This window comes from Artibeus jamaicensis, unplaced genomic scaffold (genome assembly GCF_021234435.1).
Source record: "Artibeus jamaicensis isolate MK-2021 breed Jamaican fruit bat unplaced genomic scaffold, CSHL_Jam_final contig_518, whole genome shotgun sequence".
Classification (NCBI taxonomy): domain Eukaryota; kingdom Metazoa; phylum Chordata; class Mammalia; order Chiroptera; family Phyllostomidae; genus Artibeus; species Artibeus jamaicensis.
In genome coordinates, this window is record NW_026521870.1 from 1799615 (window position 1) to 1817466 (window position 17852).

Genomic DNA, 17852 nt, shown 5'->3' on the forward strand with positions numbered 1-17852 from the left:
CTGGCTATTGTTTGTTTGATAGGATATAGGAAGTTGTGAAGCATGAGCCAAAACCAGCCATTCATGTAGAAAACCACAGTTAACTGTTTGGATGGGTCCATAAGTTAGGTGGGATAAAGTCTCAGGGGACCTTCAGGGCAAGGCAAACAGTGTTAGCCAGGTTGGTGGAGTCTTAGATATGGCACCTGCCTGCTGGCTCTGAGGCTCTGTGGGCAGAGGGCTCGGAAATGGCACAATGACCTTTGCCTGTCTTTCTGTCTGGGAGAAATCTGTCCCCCAGCTCCCATCTTGATGCCAGGCACTTCAGTTCCTCCCTCTATGCCACTCATGCCTTTCAAGCTGCTACCCTTGTGCTGGAGCTCAGAGGGAATGTCTGAGTAAGTCCGTGTGCGTTCTTTAAGGGGAACTGCTTGGGACTCCAGAAGTTTCTTCCACTGACTCAATTCTGCTGGGTTTTGTAGCTAGAAGTTATGGGGACTTATTTTCCTGGTACTGGAATCCTGGACTGGGTGGCCTCATGTGGGGGTGGGACTCCTCACTCCTGAGATGTACCTTCCTAATTTTTGTTCACCATATGTGGGTGTAGCACCAGCCTGTTCCATATCTCCTCCCCTCATTCCATTCTGGGTGGATGTGGTCTCTTTAATTCCATAGTTGTCAAACTTTCATTCAACTTGATTGCTGATGGTTCTGAGTAATGGTTGTTCTATATTTTCATTGTAATGTTGATGTGGTTGTGCAAAGAGACAAGCCGTGTTTACTTATGCCACCATCTCGATGGAAAGTCCCAGTCTTTTTCTTCTTAATTAATGCAAGCTGATCTTTGGAAGAGGCAGTATAGTTTGGTGATTAAGAGTACATACTCTGGAACCAAACTGTCAGGATTCATATTTTGGCTTCACTATTTATGAGCAGAATGACCTTGGACATGTTAATTAACTGATCTGGTACTCATTTTTCTCATCTATAAATATAGAGACAATAATATATCTACCTAATAGGTGGTTCTGAGAAAAATATAGACCAGTACATGAAAATTGCCTAAAAGAGTACCTGGCACACAGTAAGTATTACTTAAATGGCAGTTATTATAAACAATCCTGGTCTCATTGAGCTCATCCGGGACTCTCATAGAATATTCTGGGTCTTCTGATCAGCAACTTTTTCTTCCAGTCTATGACCAAGGAGTGAGGGAAAGAGGGATTCCACAAATATTTTCCTGAACTTTACCAGAAAGTCTTTGTAATCATCTAGCAGGAGACAGGTTACATTTTGGCCAATAATCACCCAGTGGCTTGGCTTTTCATTAAACTAAATGGACCATGTTTTAGAGCAGAATTACTTAGAGGTGCCCCTTTCTAGCATTCATTAGACGGCTCCAAGGATGTGACTGGAAGCCTACTATGTGAGGACAACTGAATTTCCTTCTTCTTTCCTTTTTTTAAATTACTTTTTTTTCTGATGACAAAAGAATACATGTTTATTAAACAAAATAAAAAAACAGAAATTATATGAAAAAATAAAAAGGATCCATAATTCTAGCATCCAAAGATAACAAGCAGTATTTTGAAATGCCATACAGTTTTCTGAGTACAGGTTTTTACTTCCTTGGTTAGGTTCATTCCTAGGCACTTTATTTTTCTTGGTATAGCAGATGGGATTTTTTTCCCTGATTTCTGTTAAAACTATGATACATTTACACAACAGAATGCTATGCAGCAGAAAGAAAGAAGGAGCTCCTTTCCTTCATGACAGCATGGATGGAACTGAAGTGCATTATGCTAAGTGAAATAAGCCAGGCATTGAAAGACAAATACCACCCTAAATACTAAATATGATCTCACCTATAAGTGACACCTAATCAACAAAACAAACAAGCAAGCAAAATATAAGCAGAAACATTGAAATAAAGGACAAACTGACAGTAACCAGAGGAGAGGGAAGAGGCAGAAAACAAGGGAAAGAAGGGGAAGACTCATCAAGGAACATGTATAAAGGACACAGGGACGAAGCTAATGGTGGGGGGAGATAGGACAGGTAGTGTGGAAGGTGGGGATGAGTGGGGCGGGGAGTGGTGGGGGCATTTAGAGAGAACTGTACTTAACAATAAAAAAGAAAGAAAGAAAGAAAGAAAAATATACTAAAATTTTTGAAATGTCTTTCTAGTTTTCTTTCCATATGACACACATTTTTTAAAACAAGTTAAGATAATATCTACAATCAATTTCAAATCCTGAATTTTAAAAAATCTTGACCTAAGGATATGTTTACTTATTTGAGAGTGAGAGGGAAACATTGATGTGAGAGAAAAACATTGATTGGTTGCTTCCCATATGTGCCCCAACTAGGGATTGAACCCGGTCCTAGACAAGTCCCTTTACCAGTAATTGAACCCACAAATTTTTGGTTCAGGGGATGATGCTTCAATTAAGTTAGCCACTGGGCCAGGGATCAAACACTGAGTTTTATATAATATTATAAGTATTTTTACCTCTCTAAATATAGTTTGAAATATTAATTTTAATGGAAATCTTAGCAAATCCAATTCTCCTATTATAATAAATCCTACAAAAACACTATGTATATAAAATGTATTTCCTTATGAAAACACTATATTGGGAGAATGTAATGAGATGCGGAAAGTCCTTCTAACAATGCTTGTCAGATACAAAATATTCAATATCTTTTAGTAATGATGATAATAAATTTCTAGTGGGGAACTCCTAAAGAAAGAGTATAAGCATTTATTTTATATTTTTAAATATATTTTATTGATTATGCTATTACAGTTGTTCCATTTTTTCTCCCGTCTATTTCCTTCTTCCCTGTACCTCCTTCCCGCCAGCATTCCTCCATCTTAGTTTTATTCATGGGTCAGACATGTAAGTTCTTTGGCTTCTCCATACTGTTCTTAACCTCTCATCCTGTCTATTTTGCACTTACCATTTATTCTTCTTATTCCCTGTATGTTTTCCCATTCTCCCCCCTCCACCTCCCTACTAATAGCACTCCATGTGATCTTCATTTCTGTGATTCTGTTCCTGTTTTATTGTTTGTTTAGTTTGTTTTATTTTTTTTAGGTTCAGTTGTTGATAGTTGTGAGTTGTCATTTTACTGTTCATATTTTTGATGATCTTTTTTCTTAGATAAGTCCCTTTAACAATTCATATAATAAGGGCTTGGTGATGATGAACTCCTTTATCTTGACCTTACCTGGGAATTGGCACTGTCTGTCCTCTTGTTCTAAATGATAGTTTTGCTGGATAGAGTAATCTTGCATGTAGGTCCTTGCCTTTCATGACTTTGAATACTTCTTTCCAGCCCCTTCTTGCCTGTAAGGTTTCTTTTGAGAAATCAGCTGACAGTCTGATGGGAAGTCCCTTGTACGTGACTGTCCCCTTATCTCTTGCTGTTTCTAGAATTCTCTCCTTCATTTTAATCTAAGGTAATGTAATTATGATGTGCCTTGGTGTGTTCCTCCTTCGGTCCAACCTTTTTCGGGACTCTCTGAGCTTCCTGGACTTCCTGGAAGTCTATTTCTTTTGCCAGATTGGGGGAGTTCTCCTTCATTATTTGTTCAAATAAGTTTTCAACTTTTTGCCCTTCCTCCTCTCTTTCTGGCACCCCTATGATTTGGATATGGGAACATTTAAAGTTGTCCCAGAGGTTCCTGAGCCTCTCTTCGCTGCTTTGAATTCTTTTTTCTTCATTGTGTTCTGGTCGAATATTTCTTTCTTCCTTCCTTCTGCTCCAAAGTGTTGATTTGAGTCCCTGTTTCCTTCCCTTTACTGTTGGTTTCTTGTACATTTTCCTTTATTTCACTTTGTGTAGCATTCACTTTTTCCTCTATTTTGTGACCATACTCAACCATTTCTGTGAGCATCCTGATTACAAGTGTTTTGAACTCTGCATCTGATAGATGGGCTATCTCTTCACTACTTAGTTCTGTTTTTGGAATTTTGATCTGTTCTTTTATTTGGGCCAAATTTCTTTGTCTTGGAACACTTGTTATGTTGTAAAGGGCAGAGCCTTAGGTATTGCCAGGGCAATACCCACGTCATTGCATTGCGGTGCTGTATGTGGGGAAAGGGTGTAAGAGGGAACAGTGCTGCTTGCTCAACTCTTGGCTAGATTTCAGTCACTTTCCCTGTTACCCACAAGCAAATTGGGCCCTTCTGGTGCTGATTCCTGGGTGGGAGGGTTTGTGTAAGTTCTAGGACCCTGTGAGTCTTCAATAAACTCTCCTGTGAGGCTGGGAGTTTCTCCCACTGCCTCAACCCCACAGTCTTTTACAATCATAGAGTAAGGCTTTATTTCCCCACACTGGAACCCTGGGTTGCATGGTCTGTCTCACTCCCCATTTCTTCTTGGTTAATCTGCACGCAAATGCAGGACCATTTGGTCCTCCAGCTGCCACCTCGCCCACCCCAATCCTTTAGCCTTGGCCTTGCCATGAGTCCTCTCCACCATGGCTGCCCATCTCCAGCCCTCCTACCAGTCTGGATGAATGTTTCTTCTTAACTCTTTGGTTTTCAGACTTCCATACAGCTGGATTTTCTGGCAGTTCTGTTTATTTTTTGTTTTTAAATTTGTTATTGTTTTTCTTTTGGTTGTGTGAGGAGGCAAAGTATATCTATGTACACTTTCCTCTTGACCAGAAGTCCGAGTATAAACATTTTTAAAAGCATTTGATGCCTATTGGCTTGCCAGAAAGGATGACACAGTTTCCACTCTCAGCTATTAGTGTGTTGAGAGGGCCTTCCTCTCACACACTGACTTGGTTGTTTTTCTCAATCCAGTTCTGTAATCTTTTCAGGTAAAGAATACCATTCCCACATTCTGGCATTGGGTTAACTGTCAGTTTCAGTGTCTGATAGTGTGGTGAGAGTTTGTGTTTTTCTACATTTCTGTAGATGCCCTAGTGGGAGATGAGGAGACTCACTAAAGCTCTGAAATGGATATTGGGCTAAGGCCTCTGAGTTATAGAATTTCATTATACTTCTCAGAAACTAGTAGAGGCATATCTGATTTTGTTGTGCTTCACTTAAATTGCACTTAGCAGATATTTGGGAAGGGGGGTTGGTTGGTTTTTTTTTTTTTTACAGATTAAAGTTTTACAGAAGCCCTGGTGTCAAGCAAGTATGTCAGCTCTGTTACTCTAACAGCATTTGCTCACTTCATTTCTCTGTGTCATATTTTGGTAATTAGCACAATATTTCAAAACTTTCAGTATTATTGTATTTGTTTTGGTTATCTATAATAAGTGATCTTTGATGTTACTATTGCAATTATTAGCATACCATGAATCACACCTGTACTGGATGGTGAACTTAACAAATGTATGTGTTCTGACTGCTCCACTGACTGGTCATTGCCCTGTCTCTCTCTCTCTCTCTCTCCTGGGCTCCCCCTGTATCTTGAAACACAGCAATATTTAAATTAGGCTAATTAACAACCCTCCAGTGGCATCTAAGTTTTCAAGTGAAAGGGAGAGTCATGTGCCTGTCACTTTTTATCAAAAGCCAGAAATGATTAAACTTAGTAGGAAAGCACATCAAAAGATGAGACAGGCTGAAAGCTAGGCTTCTTGGACCAAACAGCCAAGTTTTGAATGCAAAGGGAAAATTCTTAAAGTAAATTGAAAGTGCTACTACAGTAAATACAGGAACAATAAAAAGCAAAATGGCCTTATTGCTGATACGGAGAAAGTTTTCGTGGTGTGGATAGGTCAAACCAACCACAACAATTCCTTAAACCTGTTCCAGAGCAAGGCCCTAACTCTTTTCAACTCTGTGAAGGCTGAGAAAAGTGAGGAAGCTGTGAAAGAAAAGTTTGAAGCTATCTGAGGTTGGTTCATGAGGTTTAATGAAAGAAGCTGCTTCCATAACATATAAGTGCAAGCTAAAGCAGTAAGTGCTGATGTAGAAGCTACAGCAGGTCATCCAGAAGATATAGCTAAGATAATGAAGGTGGCTACACTAAAGAAAAGATTTTCATTATGGACAGACAGCCGTACGTTGGAATATACCATTTAAGACTTCCACAGCTCGAGAAGAGAAGACAATGCCTGGCTTCAAAGCTTTAAAAGACAGGCTGACCCTGTTGTTAGGGGCTAATGCAGCTGGTGATTTTAAGAAGCCAATGCTTGTTTACCATTCCAAAAATCTTGGGTTCCTTAAGAATTATGCAAAATTAATTCTCTGTGCTCTATAAATGAAACAACAAAGCCTGGGCAACAGCACATTTGTTTACAACAAGGTTTACTGAATATTTTAGGCCCATTGCTGAGACTTACTACACAGAAAAAAATTCTTTTAAAAATATTACCACTTATTCACAATGCACCTGATCACCGAAGAGCTCTAATAGAGTGAAACAACAAGATTAATGTTGTTTTCACACTTGTTAACACAGCATCCATTCTGAAGCTCAGAGATCAAGGAGTAATTTTGACTTCTAAGTTTTATTATTTAATAAATACATTTTTAAAGGCTATAGCTGTCATAGATGGTGGTGATTTCTCTGTTGTATCTGGGCAAAGTAAGTTTAAAACTTTCTAAAAAGGATTCACTATTCTAGATGTGATTGAGAACATTCATGATTCATGGGAAGAGGTCAGAATATCAACTGGAGTTTGGGAGAAGCTGACTCCAACCCTTATGGATGACTCTGATGGGTAAAGACATCAGGGTAAAAAGTAACAGCAGCTGTGGTGGAAATAGACATGGAGCCTCAAGATATGACTGAATTGCTGCAGTCTCATGATAAAACTGTAACAGATAAGGAGTTGCTTCTTCTAGGTAAGCAAAGAAAGTGGTTTCTTGAGGTGGAATCTACTCCTGGTGAAGATTCTGTGGAGATCGTTGACATGACAACTGAGGATTTGGACTATTACATAAACCTAGTTGATAAAGCAGTGTCAAGGTTTGTGAGGACTGACTTCAGTTTTGAAAGCAGTTCTATTATGGGTAAAATGCTACCAAGAGCATTACAGCTAAAGAGAAATCATTAATGAAAGTAAGAGGCAACCAATGAAGCAAACTTTATTGTTGTCTTGTTTTAAGAAACTGCCAGAGCCAACCCAAACTTTGGCAACTACCACCCTGACTAGTCAGTAGCCATCAACACTGAGGCAAGACCCTTCACCAGCAAAAAGATTACACCTTGCTGAATATTCAGATGATGCTTAAATTTTTTTAGCAGTGAATTATTTCTAAATTAAGATGTGTTCATTTTATATGCACTAGGAAACCAAAAATTGTGTGACTTGCTTTATTGTGACATTTGCTTTATTGTGGTGCTCTGGAACTGAATCCACGATGTCTCAGAGATGTGCTTGTTTTCTGTACTATACCCAGTTAGACCAGTGCCAAGATGCTCCCACTAGGGACCCTTTTCTGTACTGTCACTGTGAAAGAAATATCTAGATCATTTGTCTTAGGTGACTAGGCTCATGTTTAAAAGCTCTAGGTTGCCAGTGTGCAATCATGCAGGGCTCAATACCAAGGGCCAGTAAAGAGCTCGGTGAGCCAGCCTCCTTTGTCAAAGGTCTTAAAACAAAGGTAAAAAGATGCTGTTATAAGTAGGAGGTCCAACAGGTCTACAGTGAAGAATCAGGGACAGTAGTAAAAAGGCTAAATGCAGAGCTCCCCCAAACCTGTACTTAATATTTTCCTGCAAGAAGTCTATATAGCAGATGATACAACACAGTCTAAGAGCTTCCTTTTGCTGTCTTTTCCCAAAAGTCGTTCTTTTCTATTACATGGTTATTGTAGAATGTTTGAAAAACACAGAAACTATCCACACTAAAGAGAGGATCGATGTTAACATGTTGGTGCATTTCCTACTATGATGGTTAATTTTACGTGTCAACTTGGCTCAGCTATGCCGCCCACTTGTTCAAACAGCTGTGCAGATGTCATCATGAAGGGCTTTTTTACTTGTGATAAGCATTTAAGTCAGTAGACTTTGAGTAAAACAGACTACCCTCCATAGCATGGATGGGCCTCATCTAATAAGTTGAAGGCATTAAGAGCAAAGACTAAGATTTCCTGAAGAAGAAGCAATTCTCCTTCCAGAATGATGCCAAAACCCTGCCTGAGTTCCAGCCTGTAGATTTCTGACTCAAAACTGCAACATCAACTTTTCCCTGAATTTCCAGCCTGTCATCTGCTGTACAGTTTATGGACTTTCCAGCCTCCACAGTCACATAAACTGATTCCTTAAAATGTATCTTATTGGTTCTGTGTTTTTCTGTAGAAGCCTAACTGATTCACTAATACACTTACCACCATTCTTTTGCTCACTCATTTCCTCTACATTAACACTTCTCAAACTGTAACCTGCATGTAAATCACCTGGGAACCTTATTCAAGTGCAGCCTCTGTGTCTGTGTATGGTGGCTCAAGATTCTGCATTTCTTTTATTTTTTTAAAATTGTCATTCAGTTGTCCCCATTTTCTCCTCACCACTCTCCCCTGCCCTCTCCACCTGCACCTCCCACACTCAGTCTTTCCCCTCCATTGGCTTTGTCCATGGATCCTTTATACTTGTTCCTTGACGACCCTTCACCTTCTTTCCTCTGTTATCCATTAACCTTCCAAGGTCCATTCATCTTTAGTGAGCAATGGTACATGTGAAGTCTCCAAGAGGCTCCCAAGAGGCTCTTCGTGGCTGCCGTTCCTTTTCTCCCTTCAAGCTACTGTGAAGGTGACTCTTCAGGCTGTTTCCTCTGCTGCCTGTTCCTGGGTGGAGTCTCAGTTTCCTGTTGCTAAATCTGAGCATCATCTCTCATTTCCCATCCATGCTCATTTGTCATAGGAAATGGAGCCTAAATAACAACTTATTTTAAGGTAATTCATCATAGGCAAATGCATTTGATCTTTTGACCAGTCATTATTTTGAACACTCTCCACCACTGCTGCTTCCATTAAAATGGGTAATGATGGTTGAAAGAAGGAAATCAATACTACAAATCTGCAACAATCAAAAGAGTGTGGCACTGACATAAGAATAGACATGTACATCAATGAAATAGAACTGAGAGTCCAGAAATAAACCTATACTTTTATGGCCAATTGATTTTTGACAAGTCCCAGGACCATTCAATGGGGAAAAGAATCTCTTCAACAATTGGTGCTGGGTAACTGGATATCTTCATATAACATAATAATAATAAGAAGAAGAATAGTAATGATGTTAGACCCTTACCTTACACCATATGCAAAAATTAACTCAAAATGGACCAATGACCTAAATGTAAGAGCTAAAATGATAAAACTTAGAAGAAAACACTTGGGGAGGTAAATCTTCATGACCTTGGATTTGGCAATATATTTGTAGCTAGAATACTGAAAGCATGAAAAATATCAACAACAAAAATAGGTAAATTGGACTTCATCAAAATTAAAAATTTGTATATCCAAGGATATTATTTAAAAAGCCAAGCTAAACAATGAGGAAAAAATTTGCAAGTTATAAGTCTAAGGGTCTAGTATATAAAATATATAAAGAATTCTTACAACTCAACCAAAATGCAAATAATCCAATTTCAAGTAGGCAAATGACTTGAATAGACATTCCCCCAGAGAAGATATACAAATGACCAACAAGCACATGAAAAATGCTCAATATCATCAGTAATTAGGGAGATGCAAATCAAAGTCACCATGAAGTATTACTTCAACCCACTGGGAAATTTTAAAAAGAAAGAAAAATATGGACAAATGGAAAGTAAGTGTTGGCAAAGATGTAGAGAAATTGGAACCCCCATAGATGCCAATGGGTGTGTAAAAGGTGCAGCTACTGTAGAAACCATTTTAATGGTTCTTTAAAAAGTTAAACATAGAATTACCATAGGACCCAGTGATTCCACTCCTAGATCTGTATCCAAAAAAATTAAAAAGTGGTACTCAAATAGATATGCATGCATAGTAATAAGAGCACTATTGAAAATGTGCAAAAGATGAAAACAACCCACATATTCATCAACAGATGAATGGATAAATGAACAATGGTATATCCATACAATAGAATACATTATTTCACAATAAAAACAAATAAGGTGCTGATTGATACCTGCTACATAATGGAGGAACCTCAGAAATATTATGCAAAGTGAAAGAAACTAGACACAAAAGGCCCCATATTATATAATTTCACTTATAGAAAATATTTAGAATCAGAAAATCCATAGAGACAGAGCACAGGTTAGTGATTTACCTATGGGACTGGGAGAAGGCAAGAATGGGAAGCAACTGCTTAATAGGTATAGGATTTCCTTTTAGGGTGGTGGTTCTCAACTGGTGTGCTGCAGGAACTTTTAAAACATGCAATATTTGACTATTTAGTTAGTGGCACTGACCTCTTTCCCCTTACACTGTCAAATAAAAAAATGACAATAGGCAACACAATAGCCTTCCACTGTGAATGAATCAAAATTATACCTATTTTTGTCAGATCAACATAAATATAATATTTTTTGGTGTGCCACAGAAATTTCGTACTTACTGTATGTGTGCCACGAGATGAAAAAGGTTGAAATTTGTTGTCTTAGGGAAATAACATGTTTTGGAACTAGATAGAGATTGTGGTTGCACAAAATTATTAATGGTTAAATAGCTTATCTAAGTGATTAATTTTACATCACATAAATTTTACCTCAAATAATTAATATGTTAACTAGACTTATTGTGGTGATCATTTAACAATCAAGACTAGATTCTTTACCTTTATGTCTGCTATATTTTATGGTTTAGATTTTATAAATTAGTAGTAAAATCATGACATACCTTTGGTTATTACTACCAGAGGGTTTTATTAGATTTCATGCTAATGGGTTCTCTCATTATTTTCACCTGCTCTGCACAATTCAGATTTCAGTCCAAGGCTTCAGGAACATTGCAGACAGCTGCTCTAGGATTATGCATCTGACCATCAATGACATGCCAACTCTGACGGATAACTGTGTAAAAGTAAGTAGTTGGAAAGTACATTTTCTTCTCAGTTCCATTAGATGGGCATGTTTTTGAGTGGCTTAGATTACTAAAAAATACAGGTGGGCTTTTCATATCAGTTGTTTTTTTATATTGAGAAAATCATTAAAATTTATGCATATACACCCATTTGAACATTTGAATTCTTAAATACTCTAAGAAATTTTGTTTCACAAAATTTAGTTAGGATATTTTTGTTTCAGTGATATTTTAACCTAAGCATAATTTTTAAGTTTAGTTCTGCATGTGAAGCTTCTAAATGTAGTGATATTTTCAGCATTCTATTTTCTCATATTTTTCCATGCTTTCATAACATGATTTAATTCTGATTCCTCTGTATTATTTTAATATAAGTATACTAAAATATAATGGAAAAAATTGGTTTTTTTGAAAAAGGAAAATTTGATAGTTAATATATCTGTTTCTGAAACTACTGAGAGAAAAAAATGGCCTTATTACTTTGCTAAGCTTGTACTTCAGTTAATTTAATCATCTTTTTTCTTCTAAAGGCTTTAGTTGAGAAATGTCCTCACATTACATCAGTGGTTTTCATTGGTGCACCACATATCTCCGATTGTGCTTTCAAAGCTCTTTCTACTTGTAACCTCAAAAAGATCCAGTTTGAAGGTCTGTGATATTAAATATGTGGTTCAGCATTAACTTTTACTCTTGTGGCAATTTAAATACAGTGCTCGTCCTTTCTTCTGTTTTTTGAACAGGAAATAAAAGAATTACTGATGCATGCTTCAAATCTATAGGCAAGCATTATCCCAACATTAGCCACATTTACATGGTGGATTGCAAGAGAATAACAGATGGTAGCCTCAAGTCGCTCTCATCTTTGAAACGACTCAGGGTGTTGAATTTGGCAAATTGTGTAAGGTAATGAGTCATTCAATCAAATATTCAAGAAACACCGAAAATCTGGAGTGTGCCAGGCCTCCTTAAGGAGCCCATTGGTGGTAGTAGAGTAAATATGCAAATCAGGAGTCCGAGTGGAGGTAGGTGTAGAGTGCTGGGAGGTAGGCATGAATGGGAAGGAGGGGCACCCAAGCCAGACTGCGTGTGTGAGGGTGCAGGCACATCCTCAGGGAAAGCTCAGGATATGTGGAATCACAGGCTCTCCTAAGATTAAATGAATTTACAGAAACACTTATGGGCTATCTTTCCTAATCACAGTTTACATTATTATTTTAATATTTTGTATTAGTTTCAGGTATACAGTATAGTGGTTAGACAGTCATACTTTACAAAATGTTGCCACTGGTATTTCCAGTACCCACCTGGTGTTACCAAACAAAAGTGGGGTATGGCTCCCCACCATTACCCATAGGCAAATTTTGGAGACAGATGTTGGTGGGGAAGGAAAAAAGTCTTTTTTAAAATATTGCGCGATTTGGGAGTTTGGAGGACTACCTGTCTCCAGACACATTTCTTCCCCAAAACACAAACAAAACAAAGGACCAAAGTCCAAAACAATATTCGGAATTCCATCTTCATCTGTCCTTTGGAGGCCAAGGCTGCTGAGTGGGTGGCTGTCTGGCTTTGGGCTTTCTCCTGGAGTCTGTGTGTGTTGTTTGAGCTTCTGTTCACCACACAGCTTCCAGGACCAGCCAGATCGCTCACATGCTCTGGCTCGGACATCTGCTAGCTGGATCCAAGAGTAAGATAGCATATTTCTCCCTCCCCTTGGTTTAAATCTCCCATCCCAAACTTCTGCATGCTCTTGACGGGTTTGGCACCTCCAACCAATCCTGTCCTTCTCCCAGGCTAGATTGACAGGATAGCACCTCCTCCTGCTGCCATGTTGACCTCTACAGTCAATGCAGCTATGTTCTCTGGTCCCACTCGCACTGGGGGAGAAGGGAGTAAGAAGCCTTTTCCATTAGCCAATCACCTCACTAGCTTTCCACATGCTCAGCACAATGACTTCTTCCAGTGCTGCATCTTTGCTTGGGCATGGGGTAATTTATCCTCAGGCACCATGGCTAGCTTGGTTACCAGGCCAATATAATGCTGCCCCTGCCTCCCGTGGTTCCTTCCCTTGGCCCCTTTCCTCTGCTCCCACTCTATTTCAGGGCACTGGTCAGGTTACCCTAGCACCACTGGCACCAGCCATAGTTATTACAATATTTTTTACTATATCCCCGTGACTATGTGGTAACTACCAATTTGTACTTCTTACATGTTTTGCTATTTATTTATTTCCTTTATTTTATTTTATTTTATTTTATTTTATTTTATTTTAATTGTTATGTTTTGCTATTTAAGAGGCTTTTATATATCTCCAAATATTACTTCATTTTTATTTTTGTCTCCTTCTCAAGAATCTTCTGTAAAAATTGAACCCTAAATTCTCTATTTTCTGTTTCTCTCATTTATTTTTAATTATTTAATCTTCTGCATTCCAAAGGAGCTTGTAAAATATGCTTTTTACTTACTAATTTAATTTTCAAAAGGTCAATTTTCACTTTGATGCCTTAAATTCAGTTATTGTTACTGAATTTTTAATTTCCTTGTTTTCTGTTCTTATCTCAGATGGTCATCTTTTCATTTCAAAATGCATCTCAGACAATCTTTATTTTTATTTCAGCCAGGTCATCCTTTATTAATTCTGATTCCTCCTTCACATAGTTCAATATGTTCTAACATATTTTTAATGATGTTTTATTGATTATGCTATTACAGTTGTCCTGATTTTTTTTCCCCACTCCCCTTACAAATAGCACCCTCCACTCCCCCAGGCAATCCCCTCAGTGGTCATGTTCATGGGTCATGTGTATAAGTTCTTTGGCTACTCCATTTTCTATGCTGTACTTTCCATCCCCATGGCTATCCTGTAATTACCTATTTATTCTTGTTAATCCCCTCACCTCTTCACCCATTCACCCACAACCCCCTTCTATCTGGCAACCATCAAAATGCTCTCAGTATCCGTGATTCTGTCTGTTCTTCTGTGTTTGCTTAGTTTGTTTTTTAGATTGAAGAGTTGATTTATATTTTTGCCATTTTATTGTTCATAGTTTTGACCTTCTTTTTCTTAAATAAGTCCTTTTCACATTTCATATAATAATGGTTTGGTAATGATGAACTCCTTTAGTTTTTTCGTGTCTTGGAAGCTCTTTTTCTGCCCTTCTACTTTAAATGACATCTTTGCTGGGTAGAACAATCTTGGCTGCAGGTCCCTGCTTTTCATGACTTAGAATATGTCTTGCCAATCCCTTCTGGCCTGCAAAGTTTCTTTTGAGAAATCAGCTGACGGTCTTATGAGAATTCTCTTATAGGTAACTAACTTCTTTCCTCTTCCTTTTAAGATTTTCTCTATCTTTAACCTTTAGCATTTTAATTCTGATGTGTCTTGCAGTGGGCCTCTTTGCCTCCATCTTGTTTGGGACTCTCTATGCTTCCTGGACTTGCATGTCTATTCCCTTTACCAAATTAGGGAACTTTCCTTTAATTATTTTTTTCAAATAGCCTTCCAATTTCTTGCTTTTTCTCTTCTCCTTCTGGCACCTCTATGTAAATGTTGGACCTCTTAACGCTGTCCTAGAGGCTGCTTATACTATCCTTTTTTGTATTCTTTTTTATTCTTATTGCTCTGAATGGTTGCTTCTTTTGCTTCATTATGTGCCATATCATTGATTTGAATCTTGCTTCATCCACTCTACTGTTGTTTCCTTGTAAATTGTTTTATATTTCAGTTAGTGTATCATTTGTTTCTGACTGGATCTTTTTTATGCTGCTGAAGTTCTCACTAATTTCCTTGAGAATTCTTATAACCAGTGTTTTTAAACTCTGCATCTGATAAATTGCTTTTCTCTACTTCATCTAGCTCTTTTTCTGGAGTTTTGATCTGTCCTTTCATTTGGGCCATGTTTCTTTGTCTCCTCATTTTTTCAGCTTCCCTGTGTTTGTTTCTATGAGTTAGGTAGATCTTCTTTGACTATATCTTGATTATGGACTAATATAGTAGATGTCCTATAAGTTTAGTGTCAGAGCCTCCCCTATCACCCAACTAGGTACTTGAGGTATGACCTTTGTGTGGGCTGAGTACACCCTCCTCTTGTAGTTGAGCCTTGGTTGCTGTTGGCAGATCAATGGAAGGGATTTATACAGGCCAGTCAGTTGCAAGGGTTGGCTATGACCACTTACTACCAACCTCTGCCCCCTGTGAAGGATAAGCTGTGTGGGGGCAGGGTACTGGTTCTCCCACATGGTCTGTAGCTGTCCACTAGGTGCTCTGGCCCTGGGGTTTCCCAGGTAATGCAGGCCAAGGTCAGTCCCCTCCAGTGTTTTGCCCAGGGCCACCATGCCTGACCTATAAAGCAATCTGAGACTGCAGCTATTTGTGCTGAGCTTGGAGATTCCTAGGTAAAGCCAAGCTATGACTCTAGGCTGGCTGCTGCTAGTGCTGGGCCTATGGCTCACTGAGGCCAGCTGTTGCTTGTTCAATAGGATTTAGGAAGATATGAAGCCTGAGCCAAGACCCACCATTCATATGGAAAAGTAGCTTGGGTGGGCCTGGAAGTTGGGTGGGGCGGAGTATGTGGGGTTCTCCAAGGTGGGTCAAACAGTGTTACCCAGGTTGATGAGTCTCAGTTATGGCACCAGCTTGCCAGTTCTGTGGAGGACAGTTTAAAAAAGGGACAATGGCCTCTGCTCACCTTGATGCCAGATGCTTCAGCTTTACTCTGTGTACCTTTCTACTTGCTACCTGGTGCTGGAGCTCAGAGGGAGTGAATCTGAGTAGATGAGTCCATGTGTGGGTTCTTCAGAAGGAACTGCTTGGGGATCCAGAAGTTTCTTCCACTGACTGAATCCCCACTGGTTTTTCCAGCCAGAAGTTGTGGGGACTTCATCTTCCTGGGCTGAAGGGTCTGGTGTGATGCTGAGACTCCCTGCTCCCAATATATCCCTCCCGAATTTTTACCCACCATGGGTTGGTGACTGACCAGCCCATTCCATGTCTGTACCCCTCCTTCCAGTCTCAATAAATATGGTTTCTTTAATTCTGTAGTTGTCAGACTTCCATTCAACTCAATTTCTGATGGCTTTGCATGATGATTGTTCTATATTTTAGTCATAATTTAGATGTGGTTGTACAAACTGGCAAGCCAGGTCTGTCTATGCCACTATCTTGACTGGAAATTCAAGGTTGTAACTTTAATGATCTTCAGCATTTATTTATTTTTTTAACCTGTAATCACATGATTGCCATAATCCTTTGTCTCCTCACTCCAATCCCATTGTATAGATGACAGATGAGGTTTGGGAATGGGAACAGCTGGCTTTTCTGAGAAGTGGTAGAGGATTGTGTCTCAATATGTTCTAATATTTTTGCATTTTCTTTTTAAAACCATTTTCAGAGGTATACTTTCTCAACTCTTACAAATTCCATTCTGTATTTTGTTTTCTTGTTAGCGAAAATACCTCTCTATGAATACCTCAGCTCTGGTGTTTTCCAATACATAAGTTGATCAATTGCATGTGGACTCTCATCCTTCCTGTGTCCTTCTCATTCCCCCAGACACAGGTGCTTTACTGCTTTCCCAGGGGCTGGTGCTGTTCCTTTCTCATATTACAGATAAAATTAAGTAGACCAGCACAGCAGGCATCTACTTACTATGATCCATTCAACTGAATCAGGATCATCTTCTGTTTGTACATACTGCTAAGTTCTCTGAAAATCTGATCAAATGAATGAAAGATGTCAGCAATCAGTACGTATTGCTCCTGAGGCTCTTCTCATTTATACACCCACCTGTAGAAGGTTATATGGGAAAGCCATCTTACTTAGAATGCAATCTGCCATCTCCAATTCTGCTTTATTTCCTGAAATGCTTTTTTAGAAGGAATTGGTGGTCTCCAAATTGAATTAAAAATAAAGATCCCAGTAGACAACAAGGAACTTGTGGGCCAAAGAGACCTTCAACCATTTATAAAGCAGGATATACAATTGGGGAATGGCACCAAACACAGGTAACTCTGATTAGGGAGAGAGTGTGAAGCACTGAGATCAAGGTCTTCTTCCAGGTTTTCTCTACTTTAGAGGGAAAGGATCTGTAGGTCACTTATTGGGCTTCTAGTTGAACTAAATTGACCTTGTATTTAGTGGAAATTGCTTTAAGATTCTGGCAGCAGTGTGACTACTAGTCTCCTAAATTTATCTTTTTCTTTTGCAGGAGATTCCATCATGGACTGCTTAACTTGATCACATTTTAACTCAAGAGAAAAAAAATCCTAAGGACCATTTATTTTTATAGAGGGGAAGGAAGGGAGGGAGAGAAGGAGAGAAACGTCAATGCGCGTTTGCCTCTTGAGTGTCCCCTACTGGGTACCTGGCCCTCAACCCAGGCATGTGTCCAGACTGAGAATCAAATAGGTGACCCTTTGGTTTGCACGCTGGCACTTGATCCACTTAGCCACAGCACCCAGGCATCTGTCTTCTTAATAATTATGATAATTATGTCACTTAAGTGAACAAATGAACAAGAATAACATTTTAATTTAAAAATTTCCCATGACTATCAATTATATTGGACTGGCCAAAAAGTCTGTTTATTTTTTCCACAAAAATTCACCAATTTTGATGTTATTTTTTAAATACATGCTAATAAGACAGCTGTCACAAAACAATCTCACAAAATTGTTTGAAATGAAGTTGAACATAACTAAACACTATTAGAGTGAGCCATCTTACAGAAAACCCAAATGAACTTTTTGGCCAACCCAATACTTTCTTTTATTAAACTAAAAGCCATATGATCAAATTTGAATTTAAAATGTTAATGAAATACCACTATAAAGATTTTATCTTCCTTCTTTGGAATCTATGGATGTAGTAAATACTATTTAAAT

At 38.6% G+C, this 17852-nt stretch overlaps 1 protein-coding gene across 1 annotated transcript in view; it reads left to right on the forward strand.

Annotated features, from left to right (window-relative positions):
* FBXL13 (F-box and leucine rich repeat protein 13) overlaps nt 1–17852 on the forward strand; it is a 284235-nt gene that overhangs the window by 181765 nt on the left and 84618 nt on the right. The window contains exons 13-15 of the mRNA XM_053668913.1: nt 10875–10973; nt 11504–11621; nt 11714–11876. Coding sequence (XP_053524888.1) covers nt 10875–10973; nt 11504–11621; nt 11714–11876 — 380 coding nt within the window. The remainder of the gene's footprint in view (nt 1–10874; nt 10974–11503; nt 11622–11713; nt 11877–17852) is intronic.